General features: G+C 36.9%; 1 protein-coding gene and 1 long non-coding RNA gene across 8 annotated transcripts; one reads left to right on the top strand and one right to left on the bottom strand.

The window, feature by feature from the left end:
- Positions 1-1625: 1625 nt before the first annotated feature.
- Positions 1626-10805, bottom strand: LOC113993701. The gene is made up of 3 exons (XR_005566781.1): positions 10725-10805; positions 7595-7671; positions 1626-1825 (listed from the first exon to the last, which is right to left on the bottom strand). It is a non-coding gene; the product is annotated as an uncharacterized LOC113993701 (long non-coding RNA).
- DTWD1 (DTW domain containing 1) lies at positions 9926-19079 on the top strand. 7 transcript variants are annotated; one of them, XM_039390121.1, is made up of 6 exons: positions 10135-10213; positions 10763-11739; positions 12415-12675; positions 13690-13833; positions 14240-14513; positions 18267-19079. In XM_039390121.1, the coding sequence occupies exons 2-6, from the start codon at positions 11629-11631 to the stop codon at positions 18494-18496; spliced, it is 1020 nt and encodes a 339-aa protein (XP_039246055.1). In that variant the 5' UTR covers positions 10135-10213; positions 10763-11628; the 3' UTR covers positions 18497-19079. The 7 variants fall into 7 exon arrangements, with proteins under 7 accessions (XP_027587916.1, XP_039246055.1, XP_027587917.1 ...); XM_027732116.2 differs by having other exon boundaries at positions 10195-10213; positions 11443-11739; XM_027732124.2 differs by lacking the exon at positions 10763-11739 and adding an exon at positions 12001-12055 and having other exon boundaries at positions 10199-10213.
- Positions 19080-20334: the final 1255 nt, after the last annotated feature.

Genomic DNA, 20334 nt, shown 5'->3' with positions numbered 1-20334 from the left:
TCTTCCAACTAATCCAGTAATATCTTTAGTACCACTAGAAATGGTTTTTATAATGTTACATTGTATACTTTCAATTAGAATTCAGGACCAAGTCTCTTTACAATTAAAACTGGCTGTCTAAGCATAAACACAACTCACTATTACCTTGGACAGCACCAGTTTGGATGGTCAAGAATGTAGTCATCAGCTACTCACTGCTGAGTTTTCAGGGCTCATCTACCGGCCTTTGAAACCTGGCTCTGCTACAGATTTCTCATATAACTTTAAGCAAGCCATTTTCAATGTCCTATTTGATAAGTAAGAAAAACAAGTTTGAGCCTGGTACACGCTACTAAAATATCAAACACACACCCACAGTGGCTTTAAATTACCTGACTAATCACACCAGGGCAGCAGAGGAGCTGGAGCTGTTTCTACCCACACTCACAGTGACTTCTGTTGCTACAAAGAACACCACTCAAAGGGAACTCTCCTCTTTGCTTAGAAAGCCCCACACAGTTCTTTTACCTCCATTTTAGAAGAGAAAGCTTTATGGGACTCATGGCACATGACAGAACACTTCCCTTCCTCTGACATGTCTGCAGTACTTAGTGCATTCAGGGTTTCCTGAGCACAGCATGTTCCAAAACTTCTCTCCTTAGCATTAACAGGCACAAGAGACAACCTTCCATCTTTCCCTAAGCACTGAACATAACTATAGAGAAAATCAGAGTGATACCGTTGAAAATGGCAGGGGCTGGGCAGTGGGAATGCACATTTATGAGCCTTCACTCAGATGTTTTCCTCTCAATTGTTTTGCAACAAAAATAAGGTTTTCCTACCTTGACAACTGGGGAATGATCTAAAACCAGAAAAGCATATGAGCACATGAAAAAAAAAAATGGGGGGGGAAGGCAAGGATGAGAAAAATTATGGTTATGGTTGGTGAAGGAGGACAAAAAGGAGTAAGAGAAGACTGGTAGCATAAAATTATGGCTGTAGATGATTGAAGGAAAACAGTAATTTCAGGGAGGGGGAAAAGAGAAGAAAATGGGTCCCCTGAAGAAACAAAATGCTGGGTAACATTCAGAAAGGGAGCAAGTTAGAAGCAACACGAGCACAAGAAGCTTGAAAAAAGAAGTTAAAATAGTGGCCATGAGGAAGTACAGTAGGTTAGTATAAAACAATAAAAGGTAAGGTCTGATCCATTAGGACAGTGAAGACAGAGGAGTAAATGTTAGAGGCTGGAATGCAAGACACACTGAAAACGGGAGCCAGATACCAGAGAAAGGAGTAGAAAAAAGATTAGTTATCATTAGTATTAGAAAACTGATAAATCAAACCAATCAGATTTTACTAGATGGAACATCAGCAGATCCTTTAAATACTTTGTAATATTGTTTACAGCTTAATCAAATAGAAGTATCAGTATATTGGCAGGATATATGTTTAGAGTTGACCAAAATTCACAAATCATTTTTAATTGCTTTAAAATTCACTAAATCATTTTTGCAGTGTACTCTAAGTCCTATTCCAAAATGTACAGTCACGTGCATTATGTGTTTAAAAATATTTACAAGACTTTTGTGCAAAACAAACTGAAAATATTACTAATCATTTCTGTTGACAATTAAGATTTTGCAGTGTACTCTAAGTCCTATTCCAAAATGTACAGTCACGTGCATTATGTGTTTAAAAATATTTACAAGACTTACTGGCTGCTGCAGAACTGGCAGATGCAGCAGCTTGTGTGTTAGCAGTAGCATCTTTACTGTATGATTTACTGTGACAGCCTTAAAGCTTTTGAGATTCCATTTCTTCCACACCCATTTCCTTGGTTTTAGATCTGAAAAGAAAAAACTTAATTTAGAAAAAGGTTTATGTTAATTTTGAAAATCACCCTATGAAATATTCCCAAATGAAATTAAAATTGCTTTATTTCCTGCCTAAAATGGGCAAATTTTTATGCCCACGGTCAACTTTCAGGCATGGGTTCCAAGCCTGTTAACTGAAATAATTATATTCATATAGTTAAAGTTAACCAGAACAGTTTTTGCTATCTCCCTTCTGCTTCTGCTTGGTTTTGCACATGGCTGAGTATCCTTACTTTGTGGTTGTTCCAATTCTGGTAATTCAATACATTTGCATATGTTTTGTTGAGGTTGTGAATTATTCTCACAGCAATACTTAATTGACTTTATTCCTTGGTTTTCAGTATTCATTCCACTAGAATTTTACACAGCTCCCACACCATAAGTCTCATGCAGATACAGAATTTCTGCCATAGCAGTGATCTCCCAGAGTCGTGGGATTTTTTCTGGTCTGACTAAATTTCAGTTAAATCTGTCCATTATCTATTTATAGTGGTTACACATTACAGAGAATACTGTGGGCTTACCCAGCTCTTCCAAGTTAAAGACCCATTAGGACTTTGGAGCATATGTAACTTTGATGTGTGTAAACCTTCTCTAAATTAAATTTTCAGGGTGATCTTTTTCTACATACAATTTTCTGTCTGTAACTAAAAAGAAAATTCTGCCCAACAAACAGTGACTGACAGAGAGAAAGGTTTCGAGAAAAATATTTCTGTATTTTATGTCTACTTCAAAAACATATTTCTATTGCATTTGTCAATCAGCTTCAACATACAAGATAATGAAATCCACATTGTCATGAAATCTAAATAAATGAGCAGTAAAGATAGAAATCTGCTCTAAATCTAAGTTTTGGAATGGATATCAAATGACATATGCAATCTAAAAATCATAAACTTTTACTGTCAAAACATGCAGATATTTAATGGTAATATAATACTACTTCCAGTAGAAATTTCTAGGACAGGTACAGTCTGAATCCTGTAAGGATATTTATAAAAAGTGGTCATTTTTTATAGAGAGACACCTTCAGGGCAACCTACAAATAGCTGTTTTTGCCAAAAACATTTTGAGATGTTTGATCCAGTTTTATTTTTCTTAAAGAGAAATAAAGCCATGGATAGTCAGCTCAGATTCCCTTCCAGGTTATGGTTTAAACTATTTATCCATATTTATATACCAACAACTAGTATTAAGAAATCATAATCATCATTATTACTGAGCTGAGAAAGCCAGTTTTGACAATAGTACTGCTAGTTCTGAATTTTCTCTGTGTGTACATATGTACACAATTACCAGGGGAAAAAGCAATAGATTCTCATTGAAATGCAGACCTGGTAGAAGGAAAAAAAAACTACTAATACCTGATAGCCACTGAAAAACTAAGTCTGCCAATGCTTCCTTAAAATCATCATCAAAACATTTAATAGATTCAGGAAATACTTCACAGAAAGCAACATAAATGACTTGCAACGAGCAATCAGGATATACCTGACAAAATAACTGCATCCAAAAAGTCTACAAAAGAGATTTTGATATTACAATTTTTTTACTTAATGTAAAAATGTTCAAGTGAACTGTAGCAGTTGCAAAGACCTTCTGCCAAAGAAAAAAAAAGTATAACCTTTTGTTATTTGTGTGAGACATTAGGTAACTTTACAAACAAGAGGGGAATTCACTTCTCAAAAACTTACTTTATCAATGTAAAAGTCAAAGTTCCCAGTTATGCCTGAATTGGAGGATGCTGATTTCAACAAATTACATAGTTTCAACAAGTCCTTAGGGTTAAAATTAGGATGCAGAATAAGTAATATTTGTTAATATTTAACTAATTATTATATTTAATGAAAATCAAGTAATTCTTAAAAGAACCTAATTTAATATTATAATTTAATTTTATTATTCACACATTATATGAGCCCCAAAAAGATCCCTTTACTGACTGCTCATGATAATTTCTAGCTTTTCCTCACCAGTTCTGGTTGCTCTCTCTGGTTCCTAAATGCATGTGCTTCCAGCTCTCTTCTGCAGCCAAAAGCTGCCAGTCTGGAGGCATGTAAATTGGCTCAAGTGTCATGTTAATACTTTTGTGAGCTGAAATGCAGCATCTACCCATATACCACTGAAAATGCTACTTGTACTCTTACCTGAGAAAAAGCATCTTTAGCATCCCCAGGAACAAGTAGAAAATATGCCACAAAATATTGCAATTCTGTCAAACAAGGGGTCCTGGTCAGGCTTCAAAGGGGGGAAAATCAGGACAAAGGTCTCAGCCCAAATTCAGCTGTAGCTGTGTGCTGAGTGCTGCACAGCATTACTAAAGCTCATGCTTATGTACCCTGTGAGGAGAGGCTTTGACAACACAAAGGAATAGCACTGACACACATATTTGTGTTCCATCTCTTACTTCAATATGTTGTTCCTCTAAATGTTTAATTTTTTTGAGTATATTGCAGTAGTTCCTGATTCAGAATAGCACTTAAAAACACTCATTATTTGAAGCATATGTTAAGTTTATCAGCCAACAATTAAGACAGAATCTAAGTGATGTGCTGAATCAAAGCCAGTGGACATCACCACAGTGTCCTGCCACAGCAATATTTTCCTTCTCTTCTTAATAAAGAACATAGGGATCACCTGAGGTAACAGAACCCATACACTTTTCATTTATTCTCTTAACCTAAATATTCCAAACTCATACCTTTTATAAATTTTAGCACCACTACACAAAGTAAGCAAAGTAAAACAGACAGACAGTTTCATCTAAAAGTTTGTTTTAAGCTTCATGATAAAAAGCTGCTAACTAAACTAGTTCTTCATATGTTCCACTACAGCTCTTTAAAGTTACATGAAAAGTTAATCTTGGGTCTCCAGCTGATGCAGTTGGGCTTCATTAGTAAAACACCTGCAGTTTTGTACTTGGGGAATATGCAGCTTATTTGATAATAACAGATCTAAGAATACTTGAATTTAATTTATATATTAAACTTTGGCAGAAACCACGATCAAGAAGAACCCTGAAACACTGCAATAGATTATTTTGAGAGAGAGAAACGTCTCCAAACTTTGAGAACAATTTTCTGTCAAAACAACAAAAGAATATTTGAGATGCTGAATGAAGGGATTTAAAAAATCCTAAACCCATAAAGCAAATCAAAACTAGACGGAGGTAAAAGGTATAAGGATTTTAATTTGAAACACAATCCACAAGCACAGAGGAACTTCTTTCAGTTTGTAAAAATACTGATGGGAAAAAACCTGCAGGGGAAATGCTTGGCTTTTACTGAGAAGAGCAAAAGAGCTTCTTTGGGTATTTCAACATTAGGTTGTCAAAATACAGGGACTGATGTGAATATGCCAGGTACCTGCAAAGCTCTCAGTCTTTTACTGGTTTTTGTTTTGGTTTGTTTTTAATTTTCCATAAACAAAGAAAAGTCGACAAAGAAAGTCGAAACATCTAAAGTTTAAAACACAGAAAGGAAGGTACAGAAAATTAGTGAGGCATCAAGTCACACCTGCGACATTAAATTTACTACGTAATAAAAAATACGTAAGAAAATGTTGTAAATAACAACAATGACAAAGAAGAGGAAGACACTGGACTAGCATTTCCTTCTACTTTAGGAGGCAAGAACTGAGTCTAAGCTGTCCCAGAACTGTGCCAAGAAGTGCCAATAGGATGTTAATATTTCTTGCATCTTGCTTTTCTGGGTATATTTGCACCTATTTAAGCACAAATAAACAAAAATTTTTAATCAGTCCTCCAAAGGTGTGTGGCATTTCAGAAAGCAGCATCAGCTTCTGGCAGTGTATTATAAATATCTCTAACAGGAAGAGCTGTAGATTATAAACTCATATAAAATTTTTATCCAGTGCAAGTAATAAGATCTCCAGCCATTCTTTGGATGTCAAGGCATTAGGCTTTGCTTAAAAAAAAAAAAAAGACATTTTATATTTTGTAGGACTAGTGATTACTTTTGTACATTGTCAACTTCAACTAACATGCTTCCCTGTGTGTGTTTTTAACACTTTTTCTCAAAAATCTTGCATTGTGCACATGTTTTGTGGCAAGTGCTATCAACAGGTCACTCTTTAGACACAGAGTTTATCAAGGCTGCTCAAGAATCTGAATTTTAAATCTCTCCTTCACTCTGCACAACTTGTTTTTATCAGCTTGACAGTATTTGGACTTGGATAAATGACAGGAATTAGGTTTCCTTCATTTATAAATGTGAAGCAGTCAAAATTCACTCAGAATATTTACAATATTCTTCAGTCTGATCAGGTAGTAACTATCTTAAAATAGATTGTGACATTCAGCCAGTGCAATACTAATTAATGACAGGTTAATGTGCAAAAAATTATTTTTATTAATAATAACAACTTAATACGCAAAATGGGTCAAAAGTCAGGATTGCAGACTATGACTTCTTACTTGCCTGCAAGGGAAGTAACTAAAGTATTTAAAGCCATACCTACCTAATTCCCACCAAAGTGAGTAAAAGATAAAACCAGAGAGGTCAGGGTTGCAATAACACTCTAAACTGCTGTTTACAATTTTTGTGGCTGAGTCAGTCATCATATTTACACAGTGTTTAGAATTTCCATTACCCAATATATCTGAATTCATGTAGCCTTAGAAAAATTGACTGATTCAGTTTGGTGTCGGAGATATTTCTTCAACTTCCAAGTCAAACCATAGTCATTAGACAGAATCCTGTGTACCTTTTTACATGTAAGGCAAAAAAAAATCACCTATATATTCCTAACTAATACTCAGTTCATAATTAATGTTATTTCACACAATGATATAAACAATATTTTCAGGTAATTCATACTATGAACTGTGAAGGTACTTCAGATAAGGAGCACTGGTCTAAAACTGATACTTCAGGTGACTACAGATACCTTTGGAGATATAAAGAAATAAAAAGGACTTTTTCAAGTCCTTTTTTTTTCCTCCTCCAACAAACATACAGAGAGAGGTGTAATCCCATTTCTGGATCCAATAAAAAAAAAAGTGAAAATTTAATCTTTCTTGTTTTATCCATAAAAAGAATTAAAAATATGTAACACTCCTGTGCTTTCCCCATCTCACTCATCTGAGTCAGAATTTCCTCTGCAGCAATTTGCTCTGTAACGTCTTAAAAAAATTAGCAAGGTTTAGGTAGAAATAGAGGCTGGATTGATAATTTTATTGATTAAAAGTTCTAATCAGGCAAAGACTTTACACATATCTGGATCTACATCTAAATGTGTCTGCACACAAAACTTATCACACTGTACAGTGCTGCTGCATCACTGGAATGATTGGAAGGCTTAAAAATCACCATTTTGATCTTTCTATATGACTCATCTTTCCTTCATAACGCCAAGAGCTGTGGAGAACAACGTTTGCACGGACTTTTGCCTGCACTTTATTTAGGCCTGAAGAAAAATGCTCCTAAAACCCAGGCAGAACTGGGACTTTGGCTTATTAGACTTTTTTAAATTATAAACTTGACTCTTACAACCTGAGGGAAAGCTGTAAACACTTATCTGGGCCAATGTCTTTCGGGTACTCTTTTCAAGGATGTTCCTCTAGATGAGCTGGGCCACTGTAATGAAAATACTTTTTCAGCATAATTCTCTAGTTCAGTGACATGGGTCAAATCTGAGAGTGGACTGATGTTCAGTGGAACACGTTCATACACACATTTACATATGACACTGAAGGAATAATCTTTTTGTAGCTTACCCACCAAAGAGAAAGGTTCATCGAGAGAGAGACAACTCAGCCAATCCTTCTGCAGTCAGTCCATTGGAAAAACAGTTATTTCTGAAAATTACACAAATGCAAAGATTAAGTAATCTGTGAACTCTATTTTGCATAAAGAATTGTAATAGGAGTGTAAATGCATATAACATCTAAGAATCTCTAATTTTGGCACCACTGTAAGGAGACTGTGATTTCCTCCTGTCCCACGTACTGCGTTCAGAGGTGATTACATCATCTCCAGGAGACAGAACAACTGAAATAGGCCAGGGAGGCCCATTAGAGCAGACACAGAGTAATTAAAAAGACTATAACGTTTTAGTTAGACAAGGAGATAACTCAAGAAAAAAGGGTCATTATGTTTCTAAAGAGACAAATAAAATCATGTGCAATTTAAGTTCTCAGAAAGGCCAGTAATGCCTTCCATCTGTTGAGCACAGCTTTGGAAGCACAGGAGGAAAGTCTGTTCCTTGATCTAGCACAGAATTCAAACAAGCAGCCCAAACATTTGAGCAAATTGTGGAAACCAAAGGTAGTTGTTTGAAGTTAACCATCAAATTGATCACTTTCCTGAAATAACTTAGTAAGTGTTAATACAGAGTAATTCATGTGTTTTTAAGCCCTCTGGTAGAGCTGAAAGACATCAACATGTTCTATCTTAATAGCAGGGCAGCAAGACAAATTATTTCTTTAAAAAAAAAATCAGTGAAATGCTATTCAATGTAAGGAAGCTATTGATACATACATGTTCATTCTGTGATTCTGTGACTTCAGGGTAAAAAGGAAAAAGGCAATAATAGCAATTAGAAATTTAAAAAAATTAATATTTTGTTCTTACATTATCCCTAATTAAATATTTCCATTTTTATGGAAATATTTTTTTATGTCAAGTTGCTCTTTATACTGGAATGTTCCACCCACCAAAATATTTTCACACATTTTTTGTTTCTTTGTTCCAGTGAGAGAAGTAGTTCTGGGTCAAAGCAAAATGCGAAAAATATGTAAGGGCACTTAAATCAGAAAGGTAGAACCTCCATTTCCTTTGCAGTACCTCCATAACATTTATACTCTTATTATTTATGCACTTCTAAAATACACACTGAAGAAAAAGCAACAAATCTGGCACTGTTCTTACAGATTTAGTTTTTAGTTTAGAAGTGGGAAGCAACAGGAGAGTTTCAGATTAGCCAAAGTGTTCACTGAAATCAATCAACTGGTATCTTCTGAGTTCAGTATAATTAAAAAATCAAACTTTAGAGTTGCAACTGAGTAGAAATCAAGCGTGAGGAATTCTGGTTTGGAAAAGATAATATTTTTTAGTATATTCTGAAATTAAGAGCCCCAAACAAAAGTGATACAGCATCCATTCCTAAAATATTATTTCAGTATTGCAGTTTTTGGGTAAATAACTGTATAGAATAAAAGTATACAAAGGAGTAAGTCAGCTTTCAGAGCCTGATTTTAAATTATGAGGAAGCTCAGTTTATTCCCAAACAAGTTCTGCACTAAGCACCCAAAGAAATAATTCAAAGAGATGGTAAACTTAGCAAAACCTACTAAAATTAAGTTTCTCAAGAAAGAGTTTTAGAAACCATTATAAAAGTCTTTTTTTGTCTAATAAACATTTTTATTTTGACATCATTAACTACTGAACATCACAAGGTATTGTCACAGCATAAGGTAGTAAAAAATATGGATGGAGAAATGTAGCTCTTTTTCCCTACTACTGCAATGTGTGACATGCTGCAAGCATGAAGAACTGATCAAGTCAAAACAAAACAAGTAATAACAGAATGCTGGTAGGCATTCTCTGCCACTGGATGTAATACCACTGAAGTCAGTGAGGTTTTTGGGGTGTAACTGAGATCAAAGTTTGGCATAAAATCTGCCTATAATGTCAACTTTTCCCCCTAAAGTTACTGCAACTAATACATCACAGACTTCATTTCACTGAGAGAAATATTCTCTATACCAAAATTACTGTTTTAGTTTAGTCACTTCAACCTAAAAATGCAGTTACTAAAGACTGAATATTGGGTAAATGCTACTGTGGGGCAGCATCCTCAACCGGGCCAAGGAATTTCACAGAGCAGATCCCATGTCCTCTTTGGAGAGAGAGATGCAGAACCAGCACCAGGCACTCGGTATGCTGTAAGTATACTACTAGGTGGAGGAAAAATACAGGTAAAGAAAAATCCAACTGATCCAGCTTTCCAGGAGTTGCCAAGGCAGTGACACAAAGCCGCAGCCTCCCGCCCCAGCGGTTTCCAGGCGGTCCCAGGCGGTGCCGCCTCACGGCGGGGGCAGCGCTGGGCACATGTTACAGGGCGGGAAACACTTGGCACGGACCCCGCTGGGAAGGGCGGGTTTGCCCCCGCTCCCCGCGAACTGTGTGTGTGGTTTCTGGTCAGGTTTTTGCGACACAACACGTCGAAAAAAATCCCATTCCGGGCGGGAGGCTCCGAACAAACACAAACCCCCGGACAGAGACGGCAGCCGCTCTCAGCCCCGGGCTGCTTCCGCTCCCCGCCTCCCGCCGAGGCAGAGCTCGGCACTTTCGTTCCGGGGCCTGCGAGGGCCGCGGCGGAGCAAAGCCGGGAGGCGGGTGAGGAAGGGCTGCAGCCGGGCAGAGGATGAGGAGAGGAGCGGGGCGGAGGGCAGGACGGAGGAGGCAGCGCTGAGGGGCCGCGCTGTGCGCGGGCGGGCTCGGGCGGCCCGCGGGGGGAAGCGGCTCTGCGGCCGCGGGGCCTGCGGGGCAGGGGCCGCTCGGACGTGCCCGACCGGCGGGAGCGCTTTGTTATTCCCGTGGGAGATCCCCGCCCCGAGGTCTGTGCCCTCCGCTGCCCTCAGCCCGCGGTGCTGTGGCCGCTGCGCTCACCTCAGGGAGCAGCAGCAGCAGGGCACGGCGCTGGGGAGCTCATGGCACCCCACACACCCCCAGAGCTTCACACAACCCCCGAGGTGTCCGGACCGGGGTCCGGAGTTGCCCGGGAGTTGCAGTTGGAATGTGGAGAGAACCCTCCAGCAGCAGCGATTTATCCGGGGTTTGGAGATCAGGTGTAGATGGAGTTATTTACAGCCTTAAAAGTATGTCTGAAGTGAGATTTGGGTCTTACAAGTTGCATGAACTCTGTTGCTGTCGTTTTCTGCAAAGAATACCGTATGAACACAGCTGAACGTGGGCACAGCTCTTACTGTGAGGCCGCAGCAGATCCCCTGTCAGTATCGGTAACAAAAGTGCTTCGAGGTGTCACCGTTGAGCACCACAGAGCGTAAGACATTATGCACTGAAAAGAATCGGTTTGCAGGCTGGGAATGCATGTCCAATTCCAGGGCCTCTCGCCCTCTCTGCTGCTTGAGGAAACTTGATAATAGTGTGGCTTGGTCTGAGATGTAATGTATATTTGCTTTATCTCAGAGATCATTGAAAGCAAATTGCAGTATAAATTTTGTGTGCATGTTAGATTTCGTGTTTATTTGAATGGACGTCCCTGACCTTTCAGAAGTTAGACTTTGTCAGAAGGAGAGGGGACGGTATCAGAGCATACATGAGTATCTAATTTTACCAGACAATAACAATTTTTTCTGGCATTAATTTTAATTTTTTATTGGAAAGCTAGCTGAGTTTTTTTGTTTTATTATTTTTCAATTAAATTACACTTGATTTTATTTAAACACTTAATTTTGGATCACATCTCAGGAATTATTGTTTGTTTGTTTTTGTTAAACATGACTGGTTTGTGACATCATTTCGTAAGTGTGATCCCTGACATGAAAAAGTAAACCTAAATTAGCTGAAAGTAAATACTGAGAATTACTTTTTTTCATTTCCAGTGATGCAGCACAAAGTGCTAAAGGCAGTTTGTAACTACTGCAGGCTGTGCAGGCTGCTGACTGGGGGCTGCTTTGAAGATCAGAGAGGACCCTGAGTGATCTGTCAGAAGGGCTTTACTAAAGCCTGGAGTGACTCTGAGCCTGAGCTCACAGAGCACTAATTCTGTCTGCACTGGCTGTGGGCACATGGTCCTGGTTCTGATGCACCGCTCAGAGTACACGGGGAAACTTCTGCACCAGCTGCAGAGGGTGAGACAACACCTGTGTGGAAGAAAGCCTGGAAAAAACCCACCAATGGTACTAAATAAATACAAACTTGCAGAACAAATCTAGGCTGGGTCAGCACTTCCTATCTGGTACATGGAGCACCAAAGCCCTGTTCTGGCTCTTCTAATTTTTCAGCCTCAAGCTTTGCTCTTGGAAAATTTCTTCTATCTCACAAAGTTCTGCCCAGGAGGGATTTCATTCAGGGTGTTTGGTTGGCCCACACAATAAGTTTCAGGATAGAGATCTAAATTTGTACAATTAACTTTTCTCTTATGGATTTCTATCCCCTAGGCATGTATTTCATTGTTGGTAGTCATACTGAAGACTAATGGGATTGCTCATCCAGGTAAACACTGTTTAGCAGTGTTTTCATAAACTTTTAGTCTCTGATCCTAACAACAGAAAAAAATATATTTCTGCAGGAATTGAGTGGGATAACTTAGTAAAGTTATGAACGTGCCTATATGTGCATTAAAGAGGCAAATCTCAGATTCTTTCCAGCTGTTTGTCTCATGCCCTCCTGAAATCTCTTTGGAGTTCTTGGTGCTATAATAACTGAATCAGATGATTTTATTACTCCTTCTGCTGTAGGAAATACCTTCTCTGATGAGTATTTTTTTGTTAAATAGGATAATACAGAATAATTTTCAATAAATTAATTCATAGTAACTGGATTTTTATTTAACATCATATTGTGTGTTTCAGCTAACCATGTCTTTGGGTTCATCTACACAAGGACCAAAAAGAAGTACTGAGTGTTTGGAAAGCCAAGAACTGCAGACTCCATCATCATTTCAAGATAACCCTCTTCAGCAATTACAGTTAGCATCCCAGGAAGTGCTGGAAAAGGCAAAAAAGAGTGGCAGATCAAAATGCCCCCGATGCAGTAGTTCAAGGATGTTTTATTGTTATACATGCTTTGTTCCTGTTGAAACTGTCCCTACCAAAGAAATTCCAACTGTGAAGGTTAATATATCTAATGGATTTTTTATAATATTCTTGTGTCTTTTAGTTACTGTGGACAGAGAATAATCTGTCTGCAACCATTTCTTTTCTGACTTACTCTTTATGGACGTTCATCTTTAACCCAGCTTAAGTATGAATAAACTACAGTTAGATAAAATTATTGTTCTTATTTGAGGAATTGCATGTAGAAATACTGAAAATGGTCCAGCCCTCACATAAACACTCATGTATCTACTAGATGAGAATACAAGCTGAAGTCACTCAGCTTCTCATTCAGCCAGGTAGTTCTTGGAAGTTTCTTTACAGTGCTCTTCCTCATTCTTCAGTTTCTCATAACTCTGACCAGAACAGATTGTATTGTGAACAAAAAATATGATTTGTCCATAACCAAGAGTGAATTTTACATAAAATGTGAGCTAAAAGGCATTCCTAAATGTCATAGTTATACAATTCAGATAACCACTCTCAAAGTATAAATAAATAGGGTAGTGCCCTTCAGCTAAAATACTTGCAAGAACCACAAAGAGGACTGAGACGTTTTGCAAAATCAGCTGGGAACTAAGATGCATTTTGAAGGTACAAGATTGAAAGCACTGTGAAAATACTTTAGAAGTACTTTGGAAATTTGACCTATTAGATTTAGGTGTATTTTCATTGAAATGGCCATTTTTGCAATTGGATGAATACCTAATAGAGATAAGTATTCATATTTAGAATCATTACATTGCTCAAATTAAGACCCCATCTGACTTACCTTATTGATTCTGTTTCTAGAGATTGTGCCATGCTTCTTCTCAAGTATTTCCAAAAACTGAATGTAAAAGATGCCTCTTGTCACTTGTCTCTTCTTTAGTTCCAAGCCTGTTAAAACAAAAATATTATCCAAAATTGTCAGATATGTTTTAATTACACACCCATAGGGATTTCTCCTGAATTTTGCATAAGATTTGTACAAATGTTTATACCTCTATATATGATCATAAATATTTTCCTTTTTTATTTTTTTAACTCCAGTTACCTTTGAAGATTGACATTATCAAGCACCCAAATGAAACAGATGGCAAGAGCACTGCTGTGCATGCAAAGCTCCTGGCACCTGATGATGTTACAATTTATAAATACCCTTGCATTCCAGAATATGAAGAAAAGAGACATGAAGTAAGAAAACTGTAGCACTATCTAATCACCTTGAATTTCCTTTGTTCACCACCTTACATAAGTGGATTCATTGTGTACCATAAGAAATATTTTGCCCACGTATGAACGTGCAGTAAGTTAAACAGCAGTTTGTTAAAGAGCACAACAGTGTTGTGCTCATCATATTCAGCAGCTGCAGTACTTAAACTTTGAATTAACATGTTTTTAACATAAATTTAACATTGCATTAGAAAATAGAATATTATTTACGAGATACTTTTGAATTTTGTCCTGACTTAAATGTTTTATAAAATTTATAAAATTTCTGTTCTTTAATGGAAGAATTCTTTTTTAGATTCTTTTTATTATTCTAATTCTTTTTATTAGATTTTGTTGACATTCAGATCTCTCTCTTCTTTTCATTCAGATAGCACTTATATTTCCTGGCCCCAATTCGGTTTCAGTAAAAGATATTGCTTTCCATCTCCAAAAGTACACTAAAAAAGGCGTCTGTAATAGTGATGATGACTGTTCCAAAGAACCAGTTCTTAAGCAAGCAAAAATAGAACCTGAAGAAGAGAAAAGTCCAAACGAATGCATCCCAAGCAGCAGGAATGAAGGCACTGGACTGAAGAAAATAATATTTATTGACAGTACCTGGAACCAAACCAACAAGATAATAACTGATGAACGACTTCAAGGTAAAAAATACAAGTTGATATTGAGATGTTATTGCTGCAGAAATGTTTAAGGGACATATATCTATAACAGACCTGAGCATGGTATAAGTGTATATCTACCCCTATAGGTACATGAAAGACTTGACAGCCTGTTTCAGGGCTGTAAATACTTCCTGAGCCAAAGACTCCATTACTTTCCATGTCATATCATTTGTTTTGCAAAATGATAATACTGAAGAAAGCATTTACATTTATTTCTCTCACTTCTCTATTGGAACAAATCTTCTCTCACAGAATGGAAGCTCTCGTGTTAAGACAGTAGAACAGTAGTTTGAGTTATCTCTGAAGAAAGTCAAAAAGGATTCCTTTGCAGGTGGTTCTCTGCTTTTTCAGGAGACCCAGGGGAGCGTTTTTGTACACAGTGGTGGCAGACAGGCCACTGAAAGGTGAATGAGGGATTTAGGAGACACAGCACAGGCATGTCATGGCTTGGGTTCTCTTTCTAGTGAAGTTGTTCCATTTTGATGATCTCACTACTTTCCAGACTAAAAGGGAATTCCTGCTGGCCCTTTGTACCCTCGCAACTCTGAAAGCAGAAACTGGTAACTCTGCAGAAGTTTTTTGTCTTAGGTTCATTACAAGAAGTTTACATTTAAGAATTCTAATTAAATCCACAAAAGGCAAAACAATTTAGCAATAGCATTCCATTTCCTTGGAGATGAATAGGAGTTTGAAAACACTTTCATTAGTGGAAAAGGTGCACTTAGCTGGGAGGCAGCCTGTCAAGTTTATATGCAATATATATAACTACTGGTGCCTGCTTTACACTGGATCCTACAAGGAATTTCACAGACTGTCTTCCATGGAAGATGAATGTTGTCTTGCTGTCTAGTCAGTTTATTAAAGAATCCCACATGTTAGTATAATGTATTGGCTAATTAAAATCCCGTTACAATTATTTAGTTTAACACAAAACATGCTCTATCAACTACATTGAAGTATTACTGTAACAATTAGAGTAATTGCATGTTGCAAGTTTCTGTAAAGCATTTGGAACTTATTTTGAGAGGATGAATTCAAGAAAAGTAACAGGCAGCCAGGGGAACTGAAGATTTCCATGGAAGCTTATGCAGTGTTTCAGTAAAAAAGTCATAATTGGTGTTCCTTTGGAGCTCTCAAAGGATGGTTTCCAGTTCCCCAATGACAGTGCTGATCTGGTGGACTCTTCCCACCTTTTTAGAACATCATCTTGGATCCAGCTGTTTTCCAGTCCTCTGTTTCCCTGAGCACCTTTCAGGATTGCTGTAAGGTTTGATAGTGTCATGGAAGTCAGTTTTTTTCTTATAGGGAGAATTTTACCCCTCCTGCATCAGGTGTAAGAGTTGCACACGTTGCTTTCCTTAGTGCCCCTCATACAGAACATAAATTGCATTATCACTTCTTTTAGAGATTACAGGTCTGACTTCCAAGATGAACAAGGCAGTTTTCTGAGGCATAAACTGATGACATTTTTATGCTGTACACACATGGAAAATAGAGAACTGTTGTCATTTTTCAGTTCAATTGCAAATGAAGTCATCATCCAACAAAATATTCCTGGTATATTAAAGTTCAAAAAGAAGTGATCGTAATTCCAAATAAGTAATTGCCGTACTTATTCAGAAAGATTAAGTTACAAGAAATACTGGATGGAAACATTAATGAAGCCAAGAAAATTTAAAGAAAAAACTTGTGTTTTGTAACCTTGTATTTATATAGAGAGTAAATCTAGCAAATTGTACTGCAAGAGAAAGCAAGTGAGTACATCAATCTTTTAAAAAAAGAGCCTTGAGAACTTGGACAAAAAAAGTACTTCTATATCTTCTTGTAAAAGTGGTGTAATATATCTTTAGAAAGCAAAACTAAATCAGTTGTGTTAAAGACAGGAAATATTTGAAAGTTGGTAATGTCTAGGATTGATTACTTCATTAAAGTGGTCTCTAGATCAGAAAGTAAACAGTTCAATCTAATGTTAATAATTACTTTCTCACATGAGTGATGGAGCTTATTGGCAACATCAACATGGTTGTTAAAGAAACAAATTACTTTGATATTTTTTCCTGTAAATTTGATCCACTTTGTATTAGCCAAATATTTTATTAGCTTATACATTAGTATTGTAAGCTTTCATATTTGTAATAAAACATTGCCTTTGGCTCAGTAAACTCTAACCCTTAACTCCCTCTGTTTTTATTTTTATAAAAAACTACTAAAATTTTTTGTTTGAAATGAGCTGATCCTGCAGTTGTGGTAAGCTCAGTAGTGTCCATGGTCTTGCCTTCAATGAACTTTTGGTTGTATTCAAACCACACCTATGTGAGAGTTTATTTTGGAGGAATCTTCCCCTGGATTTACTTCACTGCTGTTCAGGTGGAAGTGTCTCTGAATTTGATGGAACTTTTCACTTTGGTTATGGCTGAGAATTCAGGTGTTGAAAACTTGTGAGGGAAACAAGCTCAGTGCAGTTTCCTACTGCTGTTTTAACTTTCACATGTATAGAATTATTAGAGGTAATAATTAGCCTGTTGTTTTGAGTTTTTGTTTCCAAAATGCCAACAATAACATTTAAATTGAAGGACAGAATCTTCTGGTGTTCAGGTTTTTTTAAAACACTGTAGTAGAGACTTGTTTTACTATGCAGGGTATCATACATTGCTAACTGCAAAGCAAACAGCTAAATGCAGCTTGTAGTTACACTGGAAAGAATTAACCATAGTTGGAAGGTAAAAAGTATAGGATTACAAGTGCTGGGCTATAGCCCAGTTTGTGCTCCTGAATTTGGACCCTACTGAAGCTTCTCTGTCCATCACTTCCAAGCAATTCTTAGACCATATTGTTATTTGTACTATTACTTGTGCTAAACCATCTCATGTGAACAATATCAGATTTTGACATTTAGAAAAAGGTAACTTTACAACCTGCTCCTGATATTATTGACAGGTGTATACACTGTTCTTTATAATCCAACTGTCCATCCTGTTTACAAAGCTATTACACATTAAGGAGGCTTTAGTTTTGAATAGTTTGTGCATCTTAAGGAACATAACAACCAAGATACACACTTAAAATTCATCTGTATAATAGAACAGTTACAGAGACTGTGGTAGATAAAAGATTTTCATGTGCCATACAGACACCAAGTTCCTTCTTTCATCTCAAGTGGGAATGCTTTTAGTTTCTAATAAAGTTAATTACCAGATTCTGTCATACTTACTCCTGAGTAATCTCAGTGAGATTTCAGTTACTTAACAAGCATAAATGAAAAGTTTCTGGCTTTTGCAAATAGTCCTCAGTCAGGAACACTAACAGTCTGAAGGATTCTGTTTTACACTTGAAAGTGATTAACTTTGCAAAAGATGAAGTAATAATTTTAAGAACCTTGATGAGTCTTGGTAGGTGTGGGTTTCACTCTTGCCATCTGAAGAGACCCTGCAGTTTACTGAGGGTTGTGAGGCTGTTGAAATGAAAGGATAACCTGTAATTAATTGTAAATATGAGGATTGTATCCTTGTACTTACAGCATTTTTTCATCAAATTTCATAGTGGGCCACAAAGAAGGATAAAATTATTGCCTCAGGTTTACAGATGAAAAATGGAGGTACAGGAAGAGAAATGATTTGCATGCAGGCAGCCAGCAGGGCAGCAGCACAGCTAGAAAACAAAACTAAAGTCTTGTTTGGCATCCTGGCCACCAGTCCTCATTGTCTAATCTGTGTCATCTTTTTGTCACGACAGGGTTGCTACAAATTGAGTTGAAGACAAGGAAAACTTGTTTTTGGCGTCATCAGAAGGGAAAGCCAGACACATACCTCTCCACAATAGAAGCCATTTATTATTTCCTTGTGGACTATCATCAGGAAGTTTTGAAAGAGAACTACAAAGGACAATACGATAACCTGCTTTTTTTCTTTTCATTTATGTACACATTGATTAAAAATGCCAAGTGTTGTGCAGGAAAAGAATAAGATGTCTGTCTATAGGTGCATGACACAACTTTTTTTTGTAGTGATAAACTGCACAGACATAACTAGTTTTGTCTGACTGAAATCTGGAAATAGATTGTACAATGGCTACAGTGTTTGTCCAGAAGTAACCTGCAGACCTCACCCTTCACACCTGAGGTTGTAGAACTACTCAGAGGAGCACTCTAGTCAGAGTTACTTTTTTTGAAAACCGTTACACTTTGCTAAATCTTGCTGGATTTCATCCCACAGGTGTGATGTGCTCACTGTGATGAGCACCGTTCCTGAGGTGGGGATAGCAGGACTCGCCATAAGGAGTGATCCCTCCAGCTGTAAAAATGAATTAACTTGCTAGCTTTTTATCATTACTAATAGTTCATGTCAGGTGTTTTCTTTTTGTTTTACACAGTAATAAGGATTTCACTCTCATGACATCAAAAGCTTACAGAAATTAATAGGGTGGTATTTAATTGAGGAGAGTTGCACCAATACAAAATGAAAGAGCACATTAATTGAATACAAATTCTGTACTTTCAAAATTAAGTCTGGAAAATTATTCTAGTAATAAAAAAGTGATCTCTTTAAATACACAGTGTATGATTTCTGTAGTACCATTCACATACTGTTGTATTAAGGTTATTCTCAACTTCTTGGACAATTTTAGATTTCTTCAAACAAATTTATTTAAGTGTTTATTACTATTACATAATATTATTCTGGGGAACACTAACTTAATGAATGTCACTATGGCATATTGTAAACAGTAACATTTTGTAGGTGCTACATGCTTATATTTGAAGCAGCAGAATGGGCTCATTGCACTGCAGGAGCTGTCTGAAAATGTAGATCTTTTTGGAGGACTCCAAGTAATTTGCAGTGACGAGAAACAGAGAAGATGGTGATTCTGACCACAACATTTCTGACAAGGCTTCCTTAAATTAGACAGACTGTGAATCTGCTGTTTTTTCTTTTGCAGTAATTGTGTAAATGTGAACAGCACAAGTGAGAATTTCTCTGTGCTGATGAAAGTTTGCTGGTAGGTGTGGCACTGCTGTCACAGTGGGAATGTGATATTTTATCATGTTTTACTGTACAGCCCATGCTGGCAGAGGCAACAGACCTGAGCAAGTACCTTACCAGCAGAGTTACATGAATATATTTTTATCATACTATGATAAAAAAATCATGTTGAAAAAAGTTATATTTTATTGTAGAAAAAAAATGTTTCATTAGAGGTACAAGATAAGATGGATAAATATTTCTGAATATTCTCAGAAGTTAAGAAAAAAAATAAATCTTGTCAAATGACAGACTGAAAAATTATAATAGATTATTTCTTAAACAAAAAAAAATAAAGATTTTGTTATCACCTGTAGCATACTCTCTAGGGCACTCTCATGTCCTGGTGAACATAGAAATAGAGTCTTGAAAAATACTTCAAGAAAATCTGTTTATGCTTACACAGCAATCTATACAGGTCCAAAAACTGATTTGTGCTGTGTTTTAATACTTCAGCATATTGAAATCACTTAATATTGCTTGAAACAATGCTTAATAATGCTTAAACCAAGAAACAAATACACTTTCCCATGTCATACATCAGATTTGTGTGCTTATCTGCACGAGTGAGTGCACAGAGAAATGCATTTCTGTGGATGATGGGAACAAACCTCCTCCATTTGCAAACAGAAATGCTGATTATGTTACAGGAGTGCACATGAGATGGGCATGAACTATAACAGCACCAGGGAAACACAGGCCTGAAGTCAGAATGAGAAAGATCATTTTTGTATCTACCTTTATATTGAGTTCATGTGCCAGGCAATGAGAAAAATCAGTCT

The sequence above is a fragment of the Pipra filicauda genome, unplaced genomic scaffold (genome assembly GCF_003945595.2).
Source record: "Pipra filicauda isolate LSUMZ 115617 unplaced genomic scaffold, ASM394559v2 scaffold7_size6619720_pilon, whole genome shotgun sequence".
NCBI lineage: Eukaryota > Metazoa > Chordata > Aves > Passeriformes > Pipridae > Pipra > Pipra filicauda.
Note: the sequence above shows the minus strand (reverse complement) of the source record. Positions and strands in the feature narration are given on the sequence as shown.

Excerpts from the sequence above, each read along its gene's own strand:
- DTWD1 (XM_027732115.2), top strand. The coding sequence starts at position 9,926 with ATGTTACAGGGCGGGAAACACTTGGCACGGACCCCGCTGGGAAGGGCG. Across the intron at positions 12,676-13,689 it reads AAGAAATTCCAACTGTGAAG|TTACCTTTGAAGATTGACAT; the intron begins GTTAATATATCT and ends TTTTAACTCCAG. Across the intron at positions 14,514-18,266 it reads AACTGATGAACGACTTCAAG|GGTTGCTACAAATTGAGTTG; the intron begins GTAAAAAATACA and ends TTGTCACGACAG.